Source organism: Apostichopus japonicus, chromosome 3 (assembly GCF_037975245.1).
Source record: "Apostichopus japonicus isolate 1M-3 chromosome 3, ASM3797524v1, whole genome shotgun sequence".
In the NCBI taxonomy this organism is placed as follows: Eukaryota; Metazoa; Echinodermata; class Holothuroidea; order Aspidochirotida; family Stichopodidae; genus Apostichopus; species Apostichopus japonicus.
The window spans coordinates 743085-766359 of NC_092563.1; the positions used below are offsets into that span (position 1 = coordinate 743085).

The following is a 23275-nucleotide window of genomic DNA, read 5'->3' on the forward strand; positions in this document are numbered from 1 at the left end:
GTAAAGTGAAGATCAAGAATAGGAATCAAAGTTGGAGGAGATTTAGTAAAGTCAATCAAATTTGCAGATGATAAAGCAATTGTCAATATTACAGGTATTTAGAGTATAGTGCACGTCCACTTGAGAGGTTAACCGAAAAATAATCAGAAAATAGCACTAAAGCGACCTACTGTATTGACTCTATATGTGTCATTTAATGAGTCATCATCATCATTCTGTTTAATGTTTGGATGTTGAAGAGGACGATATAAACTACTGATGGTCTAAAATTCTTGACGATTGGAGGCGATTTCAGGCATTTTAGAAAATCTTGGGCGAAACGAGAAGATTCCACAGAGAGAGCTGGCAGATGGGTTGCGGAGCACTATGATAATTTCTGAGCTCTTCTAGCTCAAAATCTAAACAGTCATGTATTGGCAAAAGTTGAAAGTGCTGTGATAGCCCAAGCCATCAGCTATCATATGGTGGGTAGGACATGTCAGGTGAAAAACTTCTACCTATGCTCTAGAGGCCTTGGAAAGTTACAAGTTGAGTGTGTAAGCCAATGGGAGCATTGTATTTTGATGCGACACCTACAGAAAATAGTCTGCAAAGAATGGTAGATGCCATTAATGGAGCAGCAGAAAGGTTAAGAATGAGAATCAATGAAACCAAGACAAGGTGATGAGGATTACAAGGAGAGATGGAGCTTAGATGAATGTTTGGAAAGGCAATAGAACTAATGATGAAGTAGAGCATTTCAACTTGTACATGTGGAGTATATAAACGAAGAATGGAGATTGCAGTAAGGAGATTAGAACTAGAGTTGTTTTATGAGGGAAAGAAGGGGTACTATTGAGACAAAGTTGACTTGAGTCTGAGGAAATGCAATGTGTATGAAGGAACATTAAATCTGCGATATTTCTCAAATAGCGTTTTCTTAGCTGTTTGCGATAACTGTTCTTTCGCGTAAAAAATGGTAATTGGCTTAGACATACGTCACGTATCAATCAGATCAGCCAAAAATATCCCTATTGGTATCTCTTGGCGTTCCATAAATATCTGAAAGGACTTGATCACGCAATGTTTGCGCAAGGTAAGAAAACACAAAACAGTGTGTATATTGTACGGAGGCTTAGAAAGAACATTGAAAGAACAACTAAAGTAGCGCTGCTAAGCCGTAATTTCGACATATATGCGGTCTCTTTCATTTTCTTACAATGCTCTTTCTGGGCCACCGTAAACTAACCTAAACTTACTGTAGGTGGTACCGTACGTTGTTCGTAGACTAGGAAGCTGTACTGTAGTATTCGTCACACACCTAACACTAACAGTACATAGTTACACTGCAACCTAAGTCGAAACAGATACGCATTTTAAGTCAGCGACAAGAGAACAGAAAGAAGTTGACAAATAATTCCGAAGAACTACCGGGGAGAACTAACAAAAAGAGAGAAGGACAAAATATTGGTTCACACATCACTGACCTTTGTCTTAAAATGAAGTGGTATGGCCTAACCTAAGCCTTGTGCCTAGCCTGAATGTCTACTTGAACTTAGTGTCTTTCTAACTAAATGTCTTTATAACTTAGTATGGCTTAAGTACTGTAGGCTATTTTAACTTTAACTTAGTGTAACTATTTGCTACTGAAGAGTAACATGGGCCTAATGTTAGTTGTAAATGAAGTTAGCTAGCCTAGGCCCCTAACTTCGGATACATTGTGACCAAAGTATACATGACTTACGCCTACAACTTACAACTGTACAAAGTGTAACTTGTGTAACATGCATAGGGCTAAGTTAGGCTAAGTGTGGTGCTGTAGGGGACCTTCGCATGTCCCCTAAAGTTGCATGACATTACTAGGAACTGAAGTTGCCTTGTTAGTAAATTATAAACACTTTATCAATCGCAATTTAAAGCCTCCATGAAAACGGCCAAAATTGCCACACTGAAACAAGGAAACATTAAGTTTGTAATTTGTATCTTGAGGCACTTTGGATAACTATTCCATCCATTTAGTGGAATTGTACAGTAAACTCTGATGCATGTAGTTTTCCTTGCTTCAAGCAGTTTGACACCCAACCTTTGCAAGTATGATTCTTTCTATTTGTAGTGTAATCTGGTCAAACCATGACATAAAAAAACTAGGATAGAACTAAACCAGTGAGCAAAATTAGCAACATTGTCATCACAACTATCCTTCACAAGAACCTTAATGCCCTTACTATTGCAAATTTTCTGTATACCATCATATCATGGTAAAAGGTCTACACTACAGTAGCACTAACAGAATAGGTAATGCAAGAGCATACTAACATTAAAGGTCAATTCATTTTTTTTGGTCAAAATCTCAGTAAATCAGGTAGAATATTGGTCTCCCGATCAACAAACAAATTGGTAATACCTATTATTTGAGTCAAACTCTGTACAAATTGAAAAGAACAACTTGATTAAAGTCAGATTGTTTGAGATTAGAACCATGTGCGAGAGCTGCTGACTGGTGGTCAAACGGCTACAACAATTTCAATGTCGAGCGTAAACCAAGAAATTATCCTACTGTAACTTGTAATTAAAATTGAATGGGTAAAAACAAAATCAATAACCTTTGAAAGAAAGAAGTTGTATTCGTGGCCTACGTTTAAAGAAATTAATAAGTTATATTGTCACGATAGGAGTGTAAGCTCAGGAGTGTTAACACGTAGGAGTGTTAGCTCAGAAGTTAAAGCCGGTGCCTTTCAGTCATAAGGTCCCAAGTTCGAGTCACTCCAAGATTAATGTTTGTCGTCCAGTTTCAGAGTTGTTGACAATTGACAATTCATAATCATGGAATGTGAATCTAAGAGACTTATTTCTGTCAGCCGGCGGCTTTGATAAGTCAATGATGGCTTCTTCGCGAGTTCGCAGAAGGATCTAAAATCCATACCTAAATACATGCAATGCCTACAAGAATGTTAGTTATGAACTGAAGAAATGGAATGTACCATTATACATTAGGGTATTGTTGGGAGATCTTGTATGCTATGGAAATGATCAGCAATAACTTCTACCTTGGTTAGAATATCCCCTCTAGACCCTTACCTGTTTATATGTAACACATTTCTGTACTGCATGTTGCTGATAGAGCCACTACATTTTGAAAGTGCTTATAGTTATAAATTGCTGCAAAATGGATTTGACCTTGTTCAGAAGATCTCGGTGAGGGACAGGAATAATTGGACACCACAAAATTTGACATCAAGTTGGCAATCTTTGGGCAAAATCTATACATGAGAAGAAACTTTTTTAGTTTGGAAAGTTTTAAACTGAAGGAAACGTTTTGAACTGAAGGAAATAGAACTAACAACTTAAGGAAATAAAAAAAACTTTGAGGAAATTTATTCTGTGCAGAGTATTGCTCAATATTTGTACCGGTTGATGTTGTTTCTAACAATTTGCCAACATTTTAAACTCCTGATCAAGCTTGATGGTGCAAATTGTGATTTTATTTATTTTTTAAATACAGTTTAGTATTCATTATCATCACAAAAATCTTAGTGTTCCAGAGATTTCTTAAAAATGCATATTATTTCTGACACATTTTGCTTCTAGATAGATTTGCTTTTTGCACACTTGAAAAAAAGGACCACAAGTGTCAGTAATGAAATGAACTTGGTCTCACATTTTAGGTTTTGTCACAGGTCAACTTCATGCAGGAATTATAGAAATTTCATATCAATATGTTGGGGAGACACACTACTATTGTTCAATTTTATGCATTGAGCTATGATGCTTGTTTAAAGCCTCAATTTGAGTGCTACTGTCCAAGAACTGCTGACTGTCCCAGAACTTCCGACTTGACCCTAGGGGTCATTAAAAGGTTTTTTTCAGAAAGGTATGACATTACAGTACAGTACATGTGCATACATTGTCTCTGTTTTGTGACTAGGGATAGAAGCCACTCTCATTTTAAGAAATTTGATACAAAATACAAAATCTGACTTGACAGGAATTTGAACGTGTCAAATTTTTGACTAATCATGTCAATCATTTCAGCCATGTGTGTCCAGAGGAGTTAGGCTAGCACATAGGTTAGCCCTAGTGTGATAAAGTGTAGACATTGCTTGTTAACCCAACAGAATTCAACGTTCATGATGCATTGTCATTTGACTTTGTTATGAGCCTGAACAGTCTTTAAATAATGACGTCAAAGAAGTTATTTTACGGCACTAGGAAACCACATGTGCATCTGGGGGTGTCCCAATAGCTTAGGCCTATAACTTACACCTCACGTCAGGTGGCTATCCAATTTAGTTTTAGATTTTTTTTTAATACTTGGAAGACCATTTCAGATGAGAAAACCAAAGATTTTTCCTGGATGAAAGAACAAACCTTACTTATAGCTGGTCAGGGTTTGAACCCACAACCTTCGAGGTGTTCGGTTTCATTGCTTCTAATACCACAGACAGTATCTACTGGAACATTTTCCTGGATTTATGTTTGAACGTGTAATTTTCATGGGCTAACTTGTGTCACCTTCATACTTAGTTGTAACGAAGCAAACCTACTTGGGCAACAGACTTATGGGTAGAGAGAATCGTTATAACTACTCACTCCTTTAAGGTAGTGTTGTCATCAAGTGGTTTAGACAATGGACTTGCGACCTGAGTATTGCAGGTTGGAGTCCTGGCTAAGTCAGTACGTTGTTTCCTTGGGCAAGGCACTTACTCTCCTTTGAGACACTTCATTCTGCAGGTGTATAATTGGGAAATAACTTGTAAATACAGTTGGGTGCGCCGGTGTGCGGCTGCACCCTGGAGTGACCTGTGGAGTGATAAATAAATGTGTGCTGAGTTTGTGTCATAGTCTGGTCTATTGCATATCACATTTTGAACATACCTTGTAAATTTGGTAAAATCACTGCATTAATAACTACTTAAATGACTGATCTACTATCAATGATAAACAGGAAACAGTCTGTCAGAGAAATTGTGATATTACCTTCCAAGTTAATCAAAATAGCTGACTTTCAGAAAGCAGGAAATGTAGACAATTCATGCATGTTTCCTGGTTGGGTTTGTAGGTTTATGATGTGATATATTTGAGTTGATATGATTTGATGATTTTTTGACCAAATTAGACTGGGCTCTTCTCTCATGTTGTAAGTTTAAGTGAAGCTTCATCAGCAGAAGTCTTAATTTTAGTTGGCATGGGTTATTGACGGTTGTCTGACAATTTGTGGTTAACAAGATTGGATTTACATGGCAGCACTGTAATGTGCTTTGGGCAAACTAAGGTTATGTCCTAATTCTGTATAGGATCTGGTGTGTTAGACTTGTCATTCAGGATAGGCTAATTTACAAATACTATGAATTTGTATGAAATTATTTGGATGCAATTCTTCCATTTTCTCAATTCCTTCCAATTTTAATGGAAGTGTTTATTCCACATCTTTTTTGTTTTCACCTTGGGAAGAAACCTGCAAACACTGCCATATGTTAAAGAGTGTTAAAGTAAGAAATTAACATGTAACAGTGGGGCAAACTTGCTTTGAGGTCGGCTTAAAATATGCTGGAATAAAAAGTTGAGTGACCATTATTTTGACTTTCCTAGCATATTTTAGTGCAGAACTAGTGACCTGTAGTCAGTCAACAGTTTCTGTGAGCTGTGATATGTAGTTATATGTTAATCTGTCAATATTCTGGATAAGCTTCCTACCGTCTGTCACTCTCCCGTAAAAGATTGACTTCTTGACTAACATTTGATCTCACTTTTTGGTTCACAGATTTTCATGTTTGTAAAGAAACTTCTCTCAGTGGACTACGCCATGTATTCTGTTTTTCAAGGTGGGTTTTCTTTGAATGTATTCACAAGCTTAGCTATTTTAAATGTTTTGAGCTTTTCTGTATTGAATCATAAAATCAAATACCCTTTGATTTATATCCTCTTCTATTTTTATTCTCTTGTCAGTATTTGTCATGATAACAAATTGCATGTGTACTATTTTGTGTACACTCTCTCAGTGAAAGGTGGAAAATCGCTGTGACTGATTCCACCACGCTCCTCCCATGCAGCTTAATTTCTATATGTATCAAAAAGTCGTCACATAAACAGGGTGACTAAACAGTCATAGTGTACAGTACAGGGCAAAGTTTTAAAGATTATTTTCTGCTTGTGCCTTGAACAACCAGGGTGTACCTTTTGATTGTCCTTGCAGGGCATTTTGGGTTACAAGTCCAAACATAAAGTGTAACAAAGTTACAAAGACTGATCAATATGGTAAAGAGCACTGAAGGGAAGATGTGTTGGTATGGGGAATGTGACACCAGTTTAAGGCCTTTATAAACTCCTCTTTGGTTGGATCATAGGCCTACCAGTATTTTGTTTTGTATCAGTAACTTTAGAGTAACCGAGGGTGAAAACAATAATATATAAAAAGGTAAAATATAATCAAATTTGATGCAAAAAACTAGTCGTACACCTGATGACCTCCAAAGCTGATTTTTAATAGTTGTCTGAACGGGAAATTAATAAAATTGACTAAGTTGGGTACAGTGTACACACGGAGGGCTAGGCTTAATGTTACCCCTAATCACTGTGATTGTAGATTGATACAGCACTGATGTATTTTTATGTTTTAAATGAAAAGGAGTTGTAACTTTGACCAGTTTTCTTGAAATTTAGCTTAAAGAACAGGTAATGGATGAATCAAGCAAAATTACTGTACCTATTGTATTACTTAACAATGGGACTTATTCATTGTGTTGATTGCAATTATTTGCGTTAAGAAGAGGGAAGGGGGGGGGGGCACCATACTTTACAGCATCAAGTTAGCAATATCCTTAAATAAAAATGCTAATTCTATGGAAATTCCTTCATTTCCAATGTGCTTAAAAAAAAAAGTGTGCTATAAAAAAAAAAAAAATAAAAAATAATAACCATCTTTTCATGTTGTTTGTAGTATTACCAATTTTTTCGTTTCATAACTCAGGTGTTTTACTGTCAGAATGAAAGTGCTTTGTGAGTGGTATCACGAGTTAGAAGATGTGTTCCCCTTCTCCCCCAATTATTGTTTCATAATTTTGTTATATTTTCCTACAACAAAAGGATTTTTTTTAAATGCTTTAACTGGCCTTAACCTGGTTTGATTGTAGTTAAGAATAAATTTCAAACTATATACATAGGCTATGAACTTCAATTTGTTGAACAAATTATGATTTACAAGTAACAAACACAAAACAAAAACTGAAGGAAACCAACTGGATGGACAACCTTAGTTACTGAACCACTGTCCTTTAAGCAACCGCAGAGACGGAGTGAAATTGAGTTTTCATTTGTCGTAAATATTGTGGTTGTTTAAATCCAATTAATTTTTCTCTATCTTTTCAGGTATTCTCTTTCTATATCTCATGTGCCAGTGTCATGGAAGTAAGTACAAGTGACTCATGTAGTCTTAAAGTATATAATTTTCTTTTCTGGACATTTAACTCTCATTTATTAACCAAAAAAAAGGAGAAATTTTACATTTTACCGGTTCCTAGTAGGGCAAGTTTTTTCAAGAATGAAAGTTGTGTAGAACACAGATTGGCATTTTTGTCGTGGGAGGTGTTTTGGGGGAATTTTCATGGTTTTGCTGTCAGGTTACCACCATGCTAGGGGAAACCTTGAAATTTGTGACTTTGCAGCCTCTGGATTGGAAGCTAACCTTTGCTGTGGCTTACAATGGCCATGGTACCACTTAAAAACCTTGTTGTTATCCAAAAGACTGCATTGCCCTCAGTGGTTGACACATGATGATTTTTTGCTGGTCTGCTAGGGATTAGCATTTCATTATGAATGACCTTAAATAAAGAAGAACCTTGCATAAATCTTTTGCACATGCATGTATGTATATCAGGATGTTATTTTTAACTCCACGTCTCATGCAAATAGACATTACCGACTTAATATGTTGTTTTGATTGAGTAACTACGTGCTTGCACATTAGATGTATACTGTCTATATAGGAGCAAACTGTTACTCATTTTGCTGTAGTTTAGATCCCTGAGAGAATACACTTCTTTTTTCACTGAATCAATCCAAATCCATATCTCACCTGATGAAGGCTCATATTTTTAATCAAATTTTCAGGCTTATGGTTGACTTAGAATTTGACTGAAAAAGTCTTTTTTTTTTTTCTTTAAAAAATAAATTAACAGGAAAACTAAAGACCAGACACAGTAGAACTTTATGTAATGAAATGAAATTAGCAAATAGACTTGAATATCTAAAATAACCTTGACTTCATGTTTTGAGTGACGTGGCCTTGATGATTAAAGCTTCAAGTTGAAGCCAGTTTCAAGTAATTTAGATCATTAAATTGATTAATATAATCACTTAAGTTCTTATTCATGGTGAATTAGTAATTAGTAGGATTAGTTCAAGTTTAGTATTTCCCAAGAGTTAGGAAGCCAACAGAAGCTCATATTAAATCTTATCAGTGATCATTTTTTCTATTTTTACACAATGGTATATTTCTGTACATTTTTCACCTCCATCAATGATTCCATTTTTACTCCCTCTCATCCCTGCCCCATATCTTCGCAATAGCCTTGGTGCCGTTCCATTTTGCTCGCTCTGATCAGTCTAATACAGCAGTCTGTCCTTCCGTCTCTGTTAAATGTCTGTCTACCTAGGTCTGTTTTTAGTTTCGATTGGCCCGGAAGACTTTTTTACCTACGCAAGCAGTTTGCAGCAGATAATGAAGCAGTTTGTTTGTCTGTTCATTATTTTTCTGAATCTTTTCTTGCTTGACAGTTCTTAAATGTGGCGATGGCCAATTAAGTGAACCCTCAGGCTACATCTCCAGTCCAGGCTTTCCCAATCTTATCACAGCATCTGGAAACTGCAAGTGGAAAATACATCTTGGAACAACAGATTTCTTAACCATCAGGTAACTTAGATATAGTATTTCAATCCCAGGAAGAGTTTTTTTTTTCTTCTCACAGAACATACAATTTTAGACTTGCTTGTGGTAGACAATATGCCTGAGAGTAAATTAGTTTATGATGGCTTCAAAAATGTTAAAAGTTTACCCTAGCAATCAGTCCAAATCTGCAACGCAAATTGTAATTGCAGTCAAAGGGTTGACTGCGTCTGGAAAAAAATTAAATAGAAAATAAAATATAATTGTTTTTAAGATTGCGTTTCAAATGTTGTGAAGGCCGGTCATATTGAAAGTTGAAGAAGAGAGACATGTTTTTCCTCAACAGAGTTCACATTTACTGAATTTCGACATGCAAAATGGGGACTTGGGAAAGAGATGTAGTTGATTTAAAAAGGAAAATGTTGTCGCTCATTGCAGTTTAGAGATAAGTAAGACCAGTCTCAAAAGTGTACATAGCATGGCTTCATGATAAATATTAATTTGACAAAACTTTCCAGCAGAGCTGCTGCAGTCCAGTCCATCAGGTCTGAGTTAGATTCTCAGATCTCCAGGTCTTGAGTCAAGAGAACCTGAGTCCAAACCCTGTCAGAATCCAGCCAGTACTCACAATTAATGTTACTAGTTGTTCAATGATATTGGTACCTTGATTGGTTCATCAGCATTATACCATTCACTGTTCTTTTCGTTAAATCCTGTAGGGTCAAAAATGAAGACTACTCCCACCTGAGTTAACTATAAATATCTTCCAATGTCAAAAATGATGACATAACATTACAACATAGAAAAAAAAGCAATGTAAAATTATGTTATTATATGTTATTATACTCTGCATTACAATCATGCAGTGCCCTACATGGAAATGAAATTGATAAAAGTTAAAAGTTAGATCCATTTGTTACAGAGGTGCAGATAGAGTCAGGACTTGTAGTAAGTATTAAGTCAATACAGTCATGCCCAACGGGAAAGAATAACTGAGAGTATGCCCATTTGTTACGCATGTACATGCATCTTGCTAACAGTTATTAACCGATGTTTATTAAAGGGTGCCATCCAACCAAGCCCAAAATCAACAGAGGATGTCGTCATATCGGTACTATCTAGAAACATAGGATGTTGCAGTCTATGACTACAGATGGTTAGGGTACCATGAGTAGATCTCTAGCAGTATACATAAAATTGTTAGGGTACCATGAGTAGATCTCTAGCAGTATACATAAAATCATTAGGGTACCATGAGTAGATCTCTAGCAGTATACATAAAATCATTAGGGTACCATGAGTAGATCTCTAGCAGTATACATAAGATCGTTAGGGTACCATGAGTAGATCTCTAGCAGTATACATAAAATCGTTATGGTACCATGAGTAGATCTCTAGCAGTATACATAAAATTGTTAGGGTACCATGAGCAGATATCTAGCAGTATACATAAAATCATTAGGGTACCATGAGTAGATCTCTAGCAGTATACATAAGATCGTTAGGGTACCATGAGCAGATCTCTAGCAGTATACATAAAATCGTTAGGGTACCATGAGCAGATATCTAGCAGTATACATACAATCATTAGGGTACCATGAGTAGATCTCTAGCAGTATACATAAAATCATTAGGGTACCATGAGCAGATCTCTAGCAGTATACATAAAATCGTTAGGGTACCATCAGTAGATCTCTAGCAGTATACATAAAATCGTTAGGGTACCATGAGTTGATCTCTAGCAGTACATATATAAAATTTCGTCAGTAACTATTGCAGCAAAGATCATCTGTAACATATTCTTGAAATTTCAAATCAATCGAACTGTTTTAAGCATGCCAACCTGGTTTTTCCCGAAAAGAAATGTTTTTGTTCAGCAAAACTGCACGAGCAGAACCAACGCATGTTCGCATTCTTGTGAGTGATTCGTTTGGACTTGTCACTTTAATTCAGTGATACGTAAGCGATGCAGAACACTCCCATTAGGACCGATATGATAGCGCCCTCTGTCGAACCGCTCGAGACAGCAATTGACCCCATCGTCTTTCTTGTTAATGCTGGAGTTTGTTATCATCTTATTTTTCACTCACATTTATTTAAATTTTCCATGTTCAGTTTTGAGACTTTCGACTTTGCAAGTACTTCAACGCATTCCAGATTAGCAATCTATCCATCCCTTGGTGTCAATGATAGGACAGGGTACTCCGTATCTGACCCACCAACGTCACCCTATTTTAGTGCCTCACATGGTTCCACTATTGTCATCTCTCTGACACTGGAAGCGTCTGATGTTGGTTCCAAATTTAACTTGACCTATATTAGAGGTAAGAATAATAAAATATGTTATTTCATTGCTAATATTTTTCTCATCAAATTCCCCCCCCCCCCCCCCAATGAAAAAATAGAAAACAAATATAGAAAGAATAGAAAAAGGGAGAAACCTGTTGTGTAAGATAATCTTTAAAATACATTAGGTTTGCCATATTAGGACTTTATTCAAAGAGTGTGGTTAAACTCTGTTGCGACAAACTGAAAGTTATATTTTTGTATGCTTCATCTTCCAAAAAAACAGTTTCTGTCGACACCAAGACCCAAAAGTTTGCTAGCATCACTACTGTAATACTAAACGAAACAGTGATATTATTTTTAACTGTGCAATGAGTGTCAAGTAATCGCTGCCTGTTTGTGGAATCAACCAGTCATAATTTAGAGATATTCTCTGATATCATTCTTTCCAAAGGACCAAAGGATCTGTTACAGAGCTGTCCCAGCCACCAGTTTAAGTGTAGCAATGGCAAATGCATACTACCCAGCTGGGTGTGTAATGGAGAAAACGAATGTGAAGACGGCTCTGACGAGGCCCAGTGCAGTGTACCTTGTAAGTCATCATCAAATCTCTCTATGTCAGTAAGGTTAAGTATGAATGTTAAAGTCTTTGAATGTCAAAGAGATTGTAACGAAATCCAGAATAATGGAACACTTAAACTTATAAAAAGTCAAAGGATTTTCTTGCGTCCATGGATATGTCACTGTTTGTCTTAGTACAATGTTCATCCATGGATATGTCACTGTTTGACTTGGTACAATGTACGTCCATGGATATGTCAACGTTTGTCTTGGTACAATGTTCATCCATGGATATGTCAACGTTTGTCTTGGTACAATGTACGTCCATTTACATGTCAACGTTTGTCTTGGTACAATGTTCATCCATGGATATGTCAACGTTTGTCTTGGTACAATGTTCATCCATGGATATGTCAACGTTTGTCTTGGTACAATGTACGTCCATTTATATGTCAACGTTTGTCTTGGTACAATGTTCATCCATGGATATGTCAACGTTTGTCTTGGTACAATGTACGTCCATGGAAATGTCACTGTTTGCCTTGGTACAATGTTGATCTATGGATACGTCACTGTTTGTCTTGGTACAATGTGCATCCATGGACATGTCAACGTTTGACTTGGTACAATGTACGTCTATGGATACACTGTTTGACTTGGTACAATGTGCATCCATGGATATGTCACTGTTTGTCTTGGTACAATGTTCATCCATGGATATGTCAACGTTTGTCTTGGTACAATGTACGTCCATGGATATGTCAACGTTTGTCTTGGTACAATGTTCATCCATGGATATATCAACGTTTGTCTTGGTACAATGTGCATCCATGGACATGTCAACGTTTGACTTGGTACAATGTACGTCTATGGATACACTGTTTGACTTGGTACAATGTGCATCCATGGATATGTCACTGTTTGTCTTGGTACAATGTTCATCCATGGAAATGTCACTGTTTGTCTTGGTACAATGTTCATCCATTGATATGTCAATGCTTGACTTGGTACAATGTACATCCATTGATATGTCAATGCTTGACTTGGTACAATGTACATCCATGGATACATCACTGTTTGTCATGGTACAATGTGCATCCATGGATATGTCAACGTTTGTCTTGGTACAATGTTCATCCATGGATATGTCAACGTTTGTCTTGGTACAATGTACATCCATGGATACATCACTGTTTGTCATGGTACAATGTGCATCCATGGATATGTCACTGTTTGTCTTGGTACAATGTTCATCCATGGATATGTCAACGTTTGTCTTGGTACAATGTACGTCCATGGATATGTCAACGTTTGTCTTGGTACAATGGTCATCCATGGATATATCAACGTTTGTCTTGGTACAATGTGCATCCATGGACATGTCAACGTTTGACTTGGTACAATGTACGTCTATGGATACACTGTTTGACTTGGTACAATGTGCATCCATGGACATGTCACTGTTTGTCTTGGTACAATGTTCATCCATGGAAATGTCACTGTTTGTCTTGGTACAATGTTCATCCATTGATATGTCAATGCTTGACTTGGTACAATGTACATCCATTGATATGTCAATGCTTGACTTGGTACAATGTACATCCATGGATACATCACTGTTTGTCATGGTACAATGTTCATCCATGGATATGTCACTGTTTGTCTTGGTACAATGTACATCCATGGATACATCACTGTTTGTCATGGTACAATGTGCATCCATGGATATGTCAACGTTTGTCTTGGTACAATCCACATCCATGGATACGTCACAGTTTCTCTTGGTACATGTGTTCTTCAGAAAACTGTCATATTTTCATTCTTCCTGCTCTCTAGCTCCAACCCCTCATGAAGGGTCCTGTCCCAACCAACATTTTGCTTGCACATCCTCATCCACCGGGCACATGACTTGTTTCCAAGAAATACGGAAATGTGACGGCCACCAGGACTGCGAAAATGGAGACGATGAGGAGAGTTGTGCATCCGTTTGCCATTATCTCCTGGAAGGTACAGTCGGTTCATTTTCCTCTCCGAACTATCCGGGGAATTACTACAGTGACCTGGACTGTGAGTGGAGGATTTCGCTAGGGCAAGAGGGCATTGTGCAACTGAGGTTTGTTCAATTTGATCTGGAGTCCGGCTTCTACAGAGACTATGTAAAGGTTTTTGAAGACTATATCCAACCATCGACTGGAGCCTACGTCCGGGTATGTTGTCAGTTATTCAACTTATCTAACTTACACCTTTTCTTTTTGAATTTGTTTTTCCACAAATACTAGCTGACAGTAGTAAGCTATGCAAGTCAGTATGAAAAGAGTCTGTGGCCGTGTTACATTACGGATCAGACTCTGCATTCGCTGTTCAGCATTAAACTTGACTTTAAACCCCCGGGCCTTTGGATTTAGATCCCCTGCTCAGCATCAGATCCAGCGCATGCAATCACTGTTATTAACACACTACTATTATGTCAAATTATGGGCCTAAATAACAAATATAATTATTAAAGGTCACCACTGATCCCAGGTCAACGTAAAACTGTGTTGACAGAATTCATATCCACAGGATCACATCCACCCTCGATCCTGGTCTATATCGCTTGATTCAAATCGCGGGGTCCGATTCTCGTTTACATTATAAATTAGACACCTAGGGCTGGGCACAACACCATGCTTTGTGGTCTAATGTAAATGAGGCCTGTGACTCTTCAACACAACATGGTCAGATTGTGGGGTATTTCTGAATTATTCCAGTACTCTAGGAAAAGAAATGGCTTGATATAGGCCAGTGTTTATCCAGTCTTCACATGGATAGATTTCATTTGATCTACTTTAGGCTTTGTAATCCTGGAGATTAATAAGGAAACGGAACCAAGGTAGCCATCATAGAGTTTATAAACTTGTCTTACTATTAGGGAAAGTGTTCATATGACAAACGAGAGGCCAGCTAGGATATTTCTTCTTCTTCTTTCCCCCCCGCCCCCCATCTTCTGTATTGATTTCACTGAGTTAATATATTTTTACGAAAGTAGATAGTTATTAAGTACATAGTTTATAGTACTTACATAGTACATAGTTGTTAGGTCTCTGAATTTTCTCTTGAAGTTAAAAGTTGACTATTTTACCGTTTTGGCCTATCTAGCGTGAGATTGACACCTACTACGGCTCAATGCAGGACGTTTACAGTCCACCTACAGTAGTGGAAGCATCTGGTAGTTCATTGGTCGTTCAGTTCCATACGGACAACAACATTAACCGGGGAGGGTTCAACGCTACTTTCCAAAAGAAAGGTAACTAAAATATGTTAACTATCTTGAGAATAAGCTATTTCAGACAGGGAAATTCTTGCTGCAGCTTTGCTGAAATCCATGACAAGAAATTTCTATGATCTCATGTGTTTAGAATTTCTCATTTGTATTGTTTAATTATACATTAATTGTTTACAGAATGCATGCATTGTTTCCTTTGTCCTTGCTCAAAGTTGCAGTCACCTTTAAATGGTTAGTGTGGTGGGAGTCACCTGTAGGTGTAATTTGGAATACCCTAGCTTCCCACTTCTCAATCACAAAGAAAGTTAGAGTCTGAGAGATACCTCAGGTGTTGAAGGAGGCTTGTGAACAACATAGGAGAATAGTAGTGATCAATGTAAGTGTACTATTCATGGGAGGATGTGATTAACATAAATGTATTATACATATAAATGTATTATTCATGGGAGGATATTTTTTTTGCAGGATACTGTATTGATCATCAGAAGAGTTGTGGTGAGGATGACAACAACTGTTATGATGTGGACAGGGAGATGTGTGATGGTCGCTATGCCTGTCAAAGAGGCCAGGATGAAGTAGGGTGTGGTGAGTAGTGTAATGGTCATTGTCCATACTAGCATGGTGTCCTCTAGAGAGGAGGGTGGTGGCCAGGGGTGGGGTTGGGGATAGAACAGTGGGTAGAAGCCAGTATGTACTAGGGTGTGGTGAGTAGTGGTATGGTCATTGTCAATAGCATGGTGTACTCTAGAGAAGATGGTGGTTGCCAGGGGTTGGGGGTAGGGGAGTGGGGTAGAAACCAGGATGTAGTACTAGGGTGTGGTGAGTAGTGGTATGGTCATTGTCAATAGCATGGTGTACTCTAGAGAAGATGGTGGTTGCCAGGGGTTGGGGGTAGGGGAGTGGGGTAGAAACCAGGATGTAGTACTAGGGTGTGGTGAGTAGTGGTATGGTCATTGTCAATAGCATGGTGTCCTCTAGAGAGGAGGTTGGTGGTCAGGGGTTGGGGTAGGGGAGTGGGGTAAAAGCCAGGGATGATGTTGGATCTAGTGCATATCAGAAGTGGACATTATACTAGCATGTGACCTCTGTAGAGTAAGTTGTGGATTTGAAAAAAAGGATTTGTGTAGAGGCCAGGGATAAAGTATGATGCAGTGGCCTTTATAGTACCAGCATATTTCCTATGGAATTGTGGGTGTCAGAAATGGGCTGGGGTATGGTAGAGTGAGTGTGGGTAGAGGCCAGGGGTGAAGTAGACTGCAGTGAGTGTCGCAGTGATTAGATTGTAAATGTAAAGAGGTGGGTGTTGAAGATGGGGGGGGCTGGGGGAAGTTGGGGATGTGAGGCAGGGCGTGGTCCACAGTGGTAGAAGTCAGAGACAAAGTAGAATGCATGTAGTAAGTGGTCATGACAATACTAGCCATATGTCCTCTGGTGATGTGGATATCAAGGAGAGAGAGAGAGAGAGGGGTGTGTTGGTCTGGGTAGGAGGCAAAGAAAGTAGGATGCAGTGCATAATAGAAGTGACCATTAGAGTAGTAACATGAGTACGTAGGGGGTTGGGGGTGTAGACAGGACCAAATAGGATGCAGTGTGTAGAATTGGTCGCTACAGTGGTAGTATGTGCCCTATGGAGAGAATAGGGCAGGTGTGGTTGGCAGAAGACTGGTCTGGGTAGAGGCTAAGATGAGTAGAATAAGTGATTACAGTACAATAGTTGTGTATGTCTACAATGGTAAGGAGGGCATGGCTTTGAGAGATATCAGGGCTGAGTAAAATGGGTGAAGGGTAGGGGTGTCAGAGTGGGTGGGGAACAGTAAAGTGGGTGAATTAACATACTAGTATGTGCCCTCTGGAATGGCAGGGGGTGGGGGGGGGGCTGTGTAGAAGCCATGATGAAGTAAGACTGCACTACAGTACTAGATTATGGTTTACAAAGTAAAAGGGTTTGGATGTAAGAAAAGGTTTCTGGGTAGAGGCTACAATAAAGTAAAATGAGTAGTAGAAACATTACAATATTAGCTTGTGAAGACAGTATGATTGTATGAGAGTAGAGTGGGGAAGGGGAGGGATGGAGGATGTTGGAGAGCTCTGCTTTGAAGGCAGAATGAAGTGTGGTGAGTAGTATAAAATACCATTATCCAAGTACCATGTATCGAAGTATCATGTATGAAGTATAATCTTGATTTGTTTGGGTTCAGGTAACTGTTCTGCAGAGAAGATACCCTGTCAGGGATCAGGTAGGGACTGCTTCCTCCCTGAAGACAGATGTAATGGGTTCACCACATGCAGTCCTGGAGGTGAAGACGAACAGTTCTGCACCGCTGAAATCTGTGGAGAGGCTCATGGTCTATTTCTTTGTAAAGATGGTACTTGTATTCAAGAGAAATGGATGTGTGACGTTCAGGTCGACTGTGAAGATGGATCCGACGAGTCAGATTGTCGTAAGTGATATTTGTTATAAGTTTCAACCGTGAAAAAATGAGAAATGACTTTAACCTGCTACCGAGATCCTACTTTTAATGTGATGCACTTTGTCATCCTCTGTTTGGTGTACAAATGTTTAGGTTCACTATCCAGGGTCTTCCATGAAGACTGAGCCATGACCCACCATCCCCTCCCCCCCTCCCCCCCACCCAACTGCTTTGAATCCATGCTCAGGATGTATGAAAGCTATAGCTAAGACTATGCACCGGAAATATATATAAATCCATCTCTGCCGGCAATCCTCTAAAACCATAGATAAGTTTCTGGCTTCTGGAATAAAATGTCACTTTTGGGTCTTCCCCTTTGGGTTGAGGACCATCGTTGATGTAGAAACATTCAATGTGTCGGTAAGGTGATGATCAAGGCAGAAGGTGATAATTTAGTGAATGGATTTGAAGAGATGCAGAAAATAGATATTATTATTTAAAACATTGGAAAAGTGACAAGGGGGGCGGGCATGTATTTGAAACAAACAGTGAAACACCTTCCAGCTGATACTATGATACTATGATCCATATTGCAATGTCATCAAGTGTTTTGTGGTTAGCGTTACCTTTGACCTTTGATGTAGGTATGTGATGTAGAGCAGTGGCAGTTCTTGATCTCAAAGTGCATCTTTCAAAGGAAGAAAAGGACATGTTAAGCTGCCCTTCACTCAGTCGAATTAGTTGACAGCTGCTTTAGTCAACACATCAGTTCCAATGATGAACTATTCATTCTCTGGGACTTTCACTGGCTCAATCAGGGTAACTTCAAGTATCCATCGAGCCAGAGACGTCACTAATATTTAGCAGGGAGAGGTTAAAACTAGTAAATATGCCAGCGTATTTGAATCCAAATGATTTGCGGTCTCAGACAAAGAATGGTCAACTTCAATTTAATTTTTTGTGAAATTGTTTAATTCTTTGTGGAATTTCTACATGTTTGTAGGTTATTGTAAATGGTATGATTGCAAGTTACCCCTCAGTACTGAAGAGATGGAATCAGGAGTTGGGTGTATGATGAAATGAATAATCATACCACATGTCATGTATCGACTTCATTCTGCCAACCAAAGTGTGTAGTATCTGGAGAAACCATGGATTTTTGCAAGTTACATTTTGTCTTGCTGTAATTTGTGTATAATTTTAATTGCAACTAATTTCATTTGTATATTAGCAATATTCTATATTTGATTGTATTTTCCATATTTTGTATGCATATATTTTTATGTAGTTTCAAATTTGCATATTTAACATAAAAGCATCTGTTTGACTGCATACGTTGGAATCTTTTCATTTTGTCAGTTTAAAACTTTGTTTCGTCATTTGCAATGACGATTTTACAAATTATTCTTCTCTATCCAGCATCTACTGTCAAAGTAATCACAGCTGCCGTGATTGGTTCGTTGGTGTGCGGGATGCTCCTCGTTGCTGCCCTCAGTTGTACATGCAAGTTGTACCAGCTCCGTCAGGTCCGCAGAGACGGAGGACAGTCACCATCCAGATCGTCCTACTACATCTACGGGGGAGAAAATGACCAGAGGGAAGCACCCCCGTCCTACTCAGCCACTATGGCATCTCCTCATTATGGAGACCTTCAGAGGGCATTCGTGGAAGGAGTAAGGGGAGGCACGACTGTATCCCATGGGATCAACAGACGAAGGTCCCGCTTTCTCAGAATGCTCTCTCGTGGCAGTCAAGGAGAATTGAATGCAGCCGCTACCCCAGAGGCAGCCTCGAATAGAAACACTCCAGAGGGTGGGTCTCTCGAACAAGAAACTCATGACATACAAAACTCAGTCAACGTAGAGGGTAGATCCTCAGAAAGTTCCGACCCACAGAATACCCTGGAGACATCCAGCTTCACCACATCGGACACAGACTCGGAAACTACCCAAGAGGTGGTTCAACAAGCACACCTTGACCACCAAATACTGAATGCAGCTGCAAACATCCACAGGATTAGAGTAGTTAACAGGATACTTCAGCGGCAAGCAACAAGCAGAAGATCTCCTGACCACCCCCCCTCATCTGAGGGTCCTACCACATCATCAAGTAGCACCCCTGACACATCAGTGGATGGTACATCGGGTGGGTCCTCATCATTGGCAGTCACACCAGAGCTTTCATCAACATCCCAAGACCATGCTGGACATGGTCATCAGGGCACTCCAGACAGAGGGGAGATAACTCTACCATCATCATCAGCAGCAGCAGCAGCAGCGGTCTTCGTCACCCCTGATGAAGATGAGTTTCCTAGAGAGCACGATCCTGCCATCATCGTTGGTGTGCATAATCCAGAGGAAAATAGGGATGATGTACAACTACTAGATGACGTATGAGAGGTGGAGGAGGAAAAACAGTATAGAAAATCATGGTGTGCATAATCCAGAGGAAAATAGGGATGATGTACAACTACTAGATGACGTATGAGAGGTGGAGGAGGAGGAGGAGGAGGAGGAGGTGGAGGAGGAGGAAAAACAGTATAGAAAATCAGGAAATGGAAAGGGAGGAAAAGAAATACTGAGATAAATTTATAAGGAGAAGGTTCAATTTAAATTCTAGATTAAATCTTAGGTGTAATTTCAGTGTGAACTCAAAAACAAGCGAAGCAGGTGTATCAAATTGAGTTGACCGGGTGGGTAGATGGGGTACTGGGTGGGTAGGTGGAGTACTGGGTGGGTAGATGGGGTACTGGGTTGGTAGATGGGGTACTGGGTGGGTAGATGGGGTACTGGGTAGGTAGATGGGGTACTGGGTAGGTAGATGGGGTACTGGGTGAGTAGATTGGGTACTGGGTGGGTAGATTGGGATACTGGTGGGTAGATGGGGTGCTGGGTGGGTGGATGGGGTACTGGGTGGGTAGATGGGGTACTGGGTGGGTGGATGGGTACTAAGAACATCTCCATCACATAAATCAAAGATAATGGTGAGTGTGTTTCCTGTATTGGTGCCTTATTACATGTTTCAAACTGATGTTAGTTCTTACTGCGTCTGTCTTAACATTGGTATAACTTGCAGTGGAGTTTAGGATTATAGTTTTTCATTTGGTCACAATCTACACAATCTTCCCAGTATAACTCAAAATTAGATCAAAATTAATCTAACTTACCTAACCTTGTAGACTTTTCCACCAAATGAAGCTAACATGGAGAAAATAATATTGTCGCGCAAACACTTTCCATTTGGATGAAGTCATTGGGATTTTAATATGAAATAGCATCCAGCTTTTAGAAGATTTGGTCATAATTTAAGGCCTGATTTTAAGTAGATTGTTACTTTCTTCCAAATTATTACTTGATTTTGTAAAGCATTTTCATAAAGTCAAAGAATTATATGCATCTTCTGCCCAAATGACAAAGAGTGCTTTATCAACCTTTAAACTATTGCCAGCTCAGTATTAAAGCTGATAGCAATACCTTATGTCAGGAATGGTCACATGACACCATATCATCCAATCAGAGCCAAGAATGTAATATCATAGATCGAGCATGTCATTTAGAAGTAGCTCATGAAGAAACACTGTCATAGTTGTTTTGTGTTATTTTATCAAAAGTCCTGAATGGAATGCCCCTCCACCCCCCTTCTTTTTGGGTGGGCTTTGTGGTTGACACATTTGCTTAGGTCACAAATATTATTTAGTGGAAGGTAGTTACAGAATAGTTTATTTTGGTACAGGCACTTGTGACTAAATGTTATTACATGAATTTTTACGTAGCCATAAAACTTAATGAAAATGTGTCTGAAGCATCGAGAAAAGCCTAAACTCAATGAAATTGTTGTTGATTTATGTTTCTTGATGACGCATCAGGTTCTGATCATTAAGAAAGTTTCCTTCCTGTACCTCAAATAGTTGAACATTTTTCAAAGTGGGCCTATCAGCCAAGCCATTTTTCTGACTTAATCATTTATATGAGATGACACATTTACAAAACAAAATGTTTGAAAAACTAGAGTCGTAACTAGCCACCTTATTTTAAGTTTAAGTCTAGTCATCGTCAGTGATTTTACCATGGTAGAGTTGTTTGCAACGTTGTGGGTGTTGAAAAAGACACCTTTGTGGGGTAACATTTTGAAAAAAACACAAAAGACCTCAACTCTTTATAATGAAGAAATTGGTTATTGGTTGCTCTGAATTCTTTAAATGTTGTCTCTGTTATGCTCAGTGTGTGTTAATGTGCGTGTGTGGCGTGTGTGTGTGGTCTGGTGTACAATCCATTAACAAAGAAAGAGACGTGTTTTACATTCAGACTGAGGACCCCATTGCTTTAGCCAATTTTTCTATTTTCAAATCCACATACCCTTCCTGCAAAAATATTCCTTAATAATAGAATTCTACTAAGGACGAGGTGATTCTTTGCAAATGATGTCTAATTACTTGGCATTGATTTGTCATGAGTCAGAATACTAATCAAGTACATGCATACTCGCACATAACATGAGTAATGTTTTAAGCTGGTCACATATTTTCCAGACCCTCATATATAATTGTATTTCCTTTCAGTACTTTTATCCAACATCCAATCTGCACGCTGTGACATACCCATCACTTTATGTCTGCAATCCTCACCCCTCCCTGTCTCTCTCCCCTTACCCTTTCACCACTTTGTTCCTGCAGATTAAAGCAGTTAAAAGATGATGCTTATTAAATATATCCTTTGCTTTCATTAAATTTCGGTAGAGTTTCTTACATTGGGGACTTCCTTGAAATTTGGAAACTATTGAAATGTTAATTTATTCCCCCTTTTTTATTTGGCGTCTGTTTCTTTTGTTTGTTATTTTTGTTTTAAACTCATGTCTATTCATATATTTTTGATTACATGTCTGTCATTAGAAAAGGAGTGATTCATATTTATACAGAATTGATGATGTAATTAGGTTTAACGACAGTTCTATTCTTTTGATCAGTTTTATTTTCATATTTGTTCAGCATTTTTTTCCCCCTGTTCTATCGGTATTTGGTTGCAGAAGCTTTCTATACAAACTTTTTAAAGAAATTCATTTTAGGTGTTTGTAGATATATCCAATGGTGACAAAGAGATGTTACAATTTTTACAATTTTATGGATAATTTGAAAATATAATTATGCGGATGATTTATATAACATTTGTTCTTGTTATTAGTTTCAATGATGTGAAACTTAATGTTTGCTATCATGAAAGCATTTGTGTATGAGTCTGGGATGCCTTACTTGTAACATAATTTCTCATAATCATAATCCCTACTTTGTATACAGATGCCCTAAGCCAAGGTTAAAGAGCCCATTGTTTTAGTGAAGGTCAAAGGTAATTTGAGGTCAACAGAATATGAAAACTTTAGAAACATGATATCTCTTGAAGATGAAGAGTTGTATTGATTTCATGGTTGCATGTGGTTGCCCCATATTGAGTAGGTGAAGGCCATTGTTTTGTTGTGTAAATGTCAAAGATCATTTTAAGTCAAGGAGGTCAAAATGATTAAATATTGTATGAAACACAATATGTCAAGAATGCGAAGAAAACCCTTTTTCATCAAAACATGACCCTAATCATATTGCTATGTGGAGCTTCATCATCGAGAGGAATTCAGTACTTCTAGAAAGGCAATTTGTCATTCCCTATTTCATTTTTCTTTCTGGTAAATTCAGTTACAGCGCCCATTGACATGATTTTCACCAACCCTTAAAGGCATTGAAGACTCGCCCCAAACCATGTGCAGTCATCTGAAAAAGTTAACTTTCTGTCGCTTGCAAGTGACATTTTGTTCGTGTCGCTACAAAATGCAGGCAGTAATGGAACGTGATACCTTAATTGTTATCTTTAGCTGGACCTGAGATGTCCATCTCGAGTCTTCACACCC

General features: G+C 38.5%; 1 protein-coding gene across 1 annotated transcript; it reads left to right on the forward strand.

The window, feature by feature from the left end:
- Positions 1-1271: 1271 nt before the first annotated feature.
- Positions 1272-22541, forward strand: LOC139958875 (low-density lipoprotein receptor-related protein 12-like). The gene is made up of 11 exons (XM_071956284.1): positions 1272-1486; positions 5741-5801; positions 7345-7383; positions 8752-8887; positions 10976-11184; positions 11601-11738; positions 13544-13914; positions 14846-14993; positions 15438-15557; positions 17171-17413; positions 18803-22541. The coding sequence occupies exons 2-11, from the start codon at positions 5747-5749 to the stop codon at positions 19777-19779; spliced, it is 2436 nt and encodes an 811-aa protein (XP_071812385.1). The 5' UTR covers positions 1272-1486; positions 5741-5746; the 3' UTR covers positions 19780-22541.
- The last annotated feature ends 734 nt before the right edge of the window (positions 22542-23275 follow it).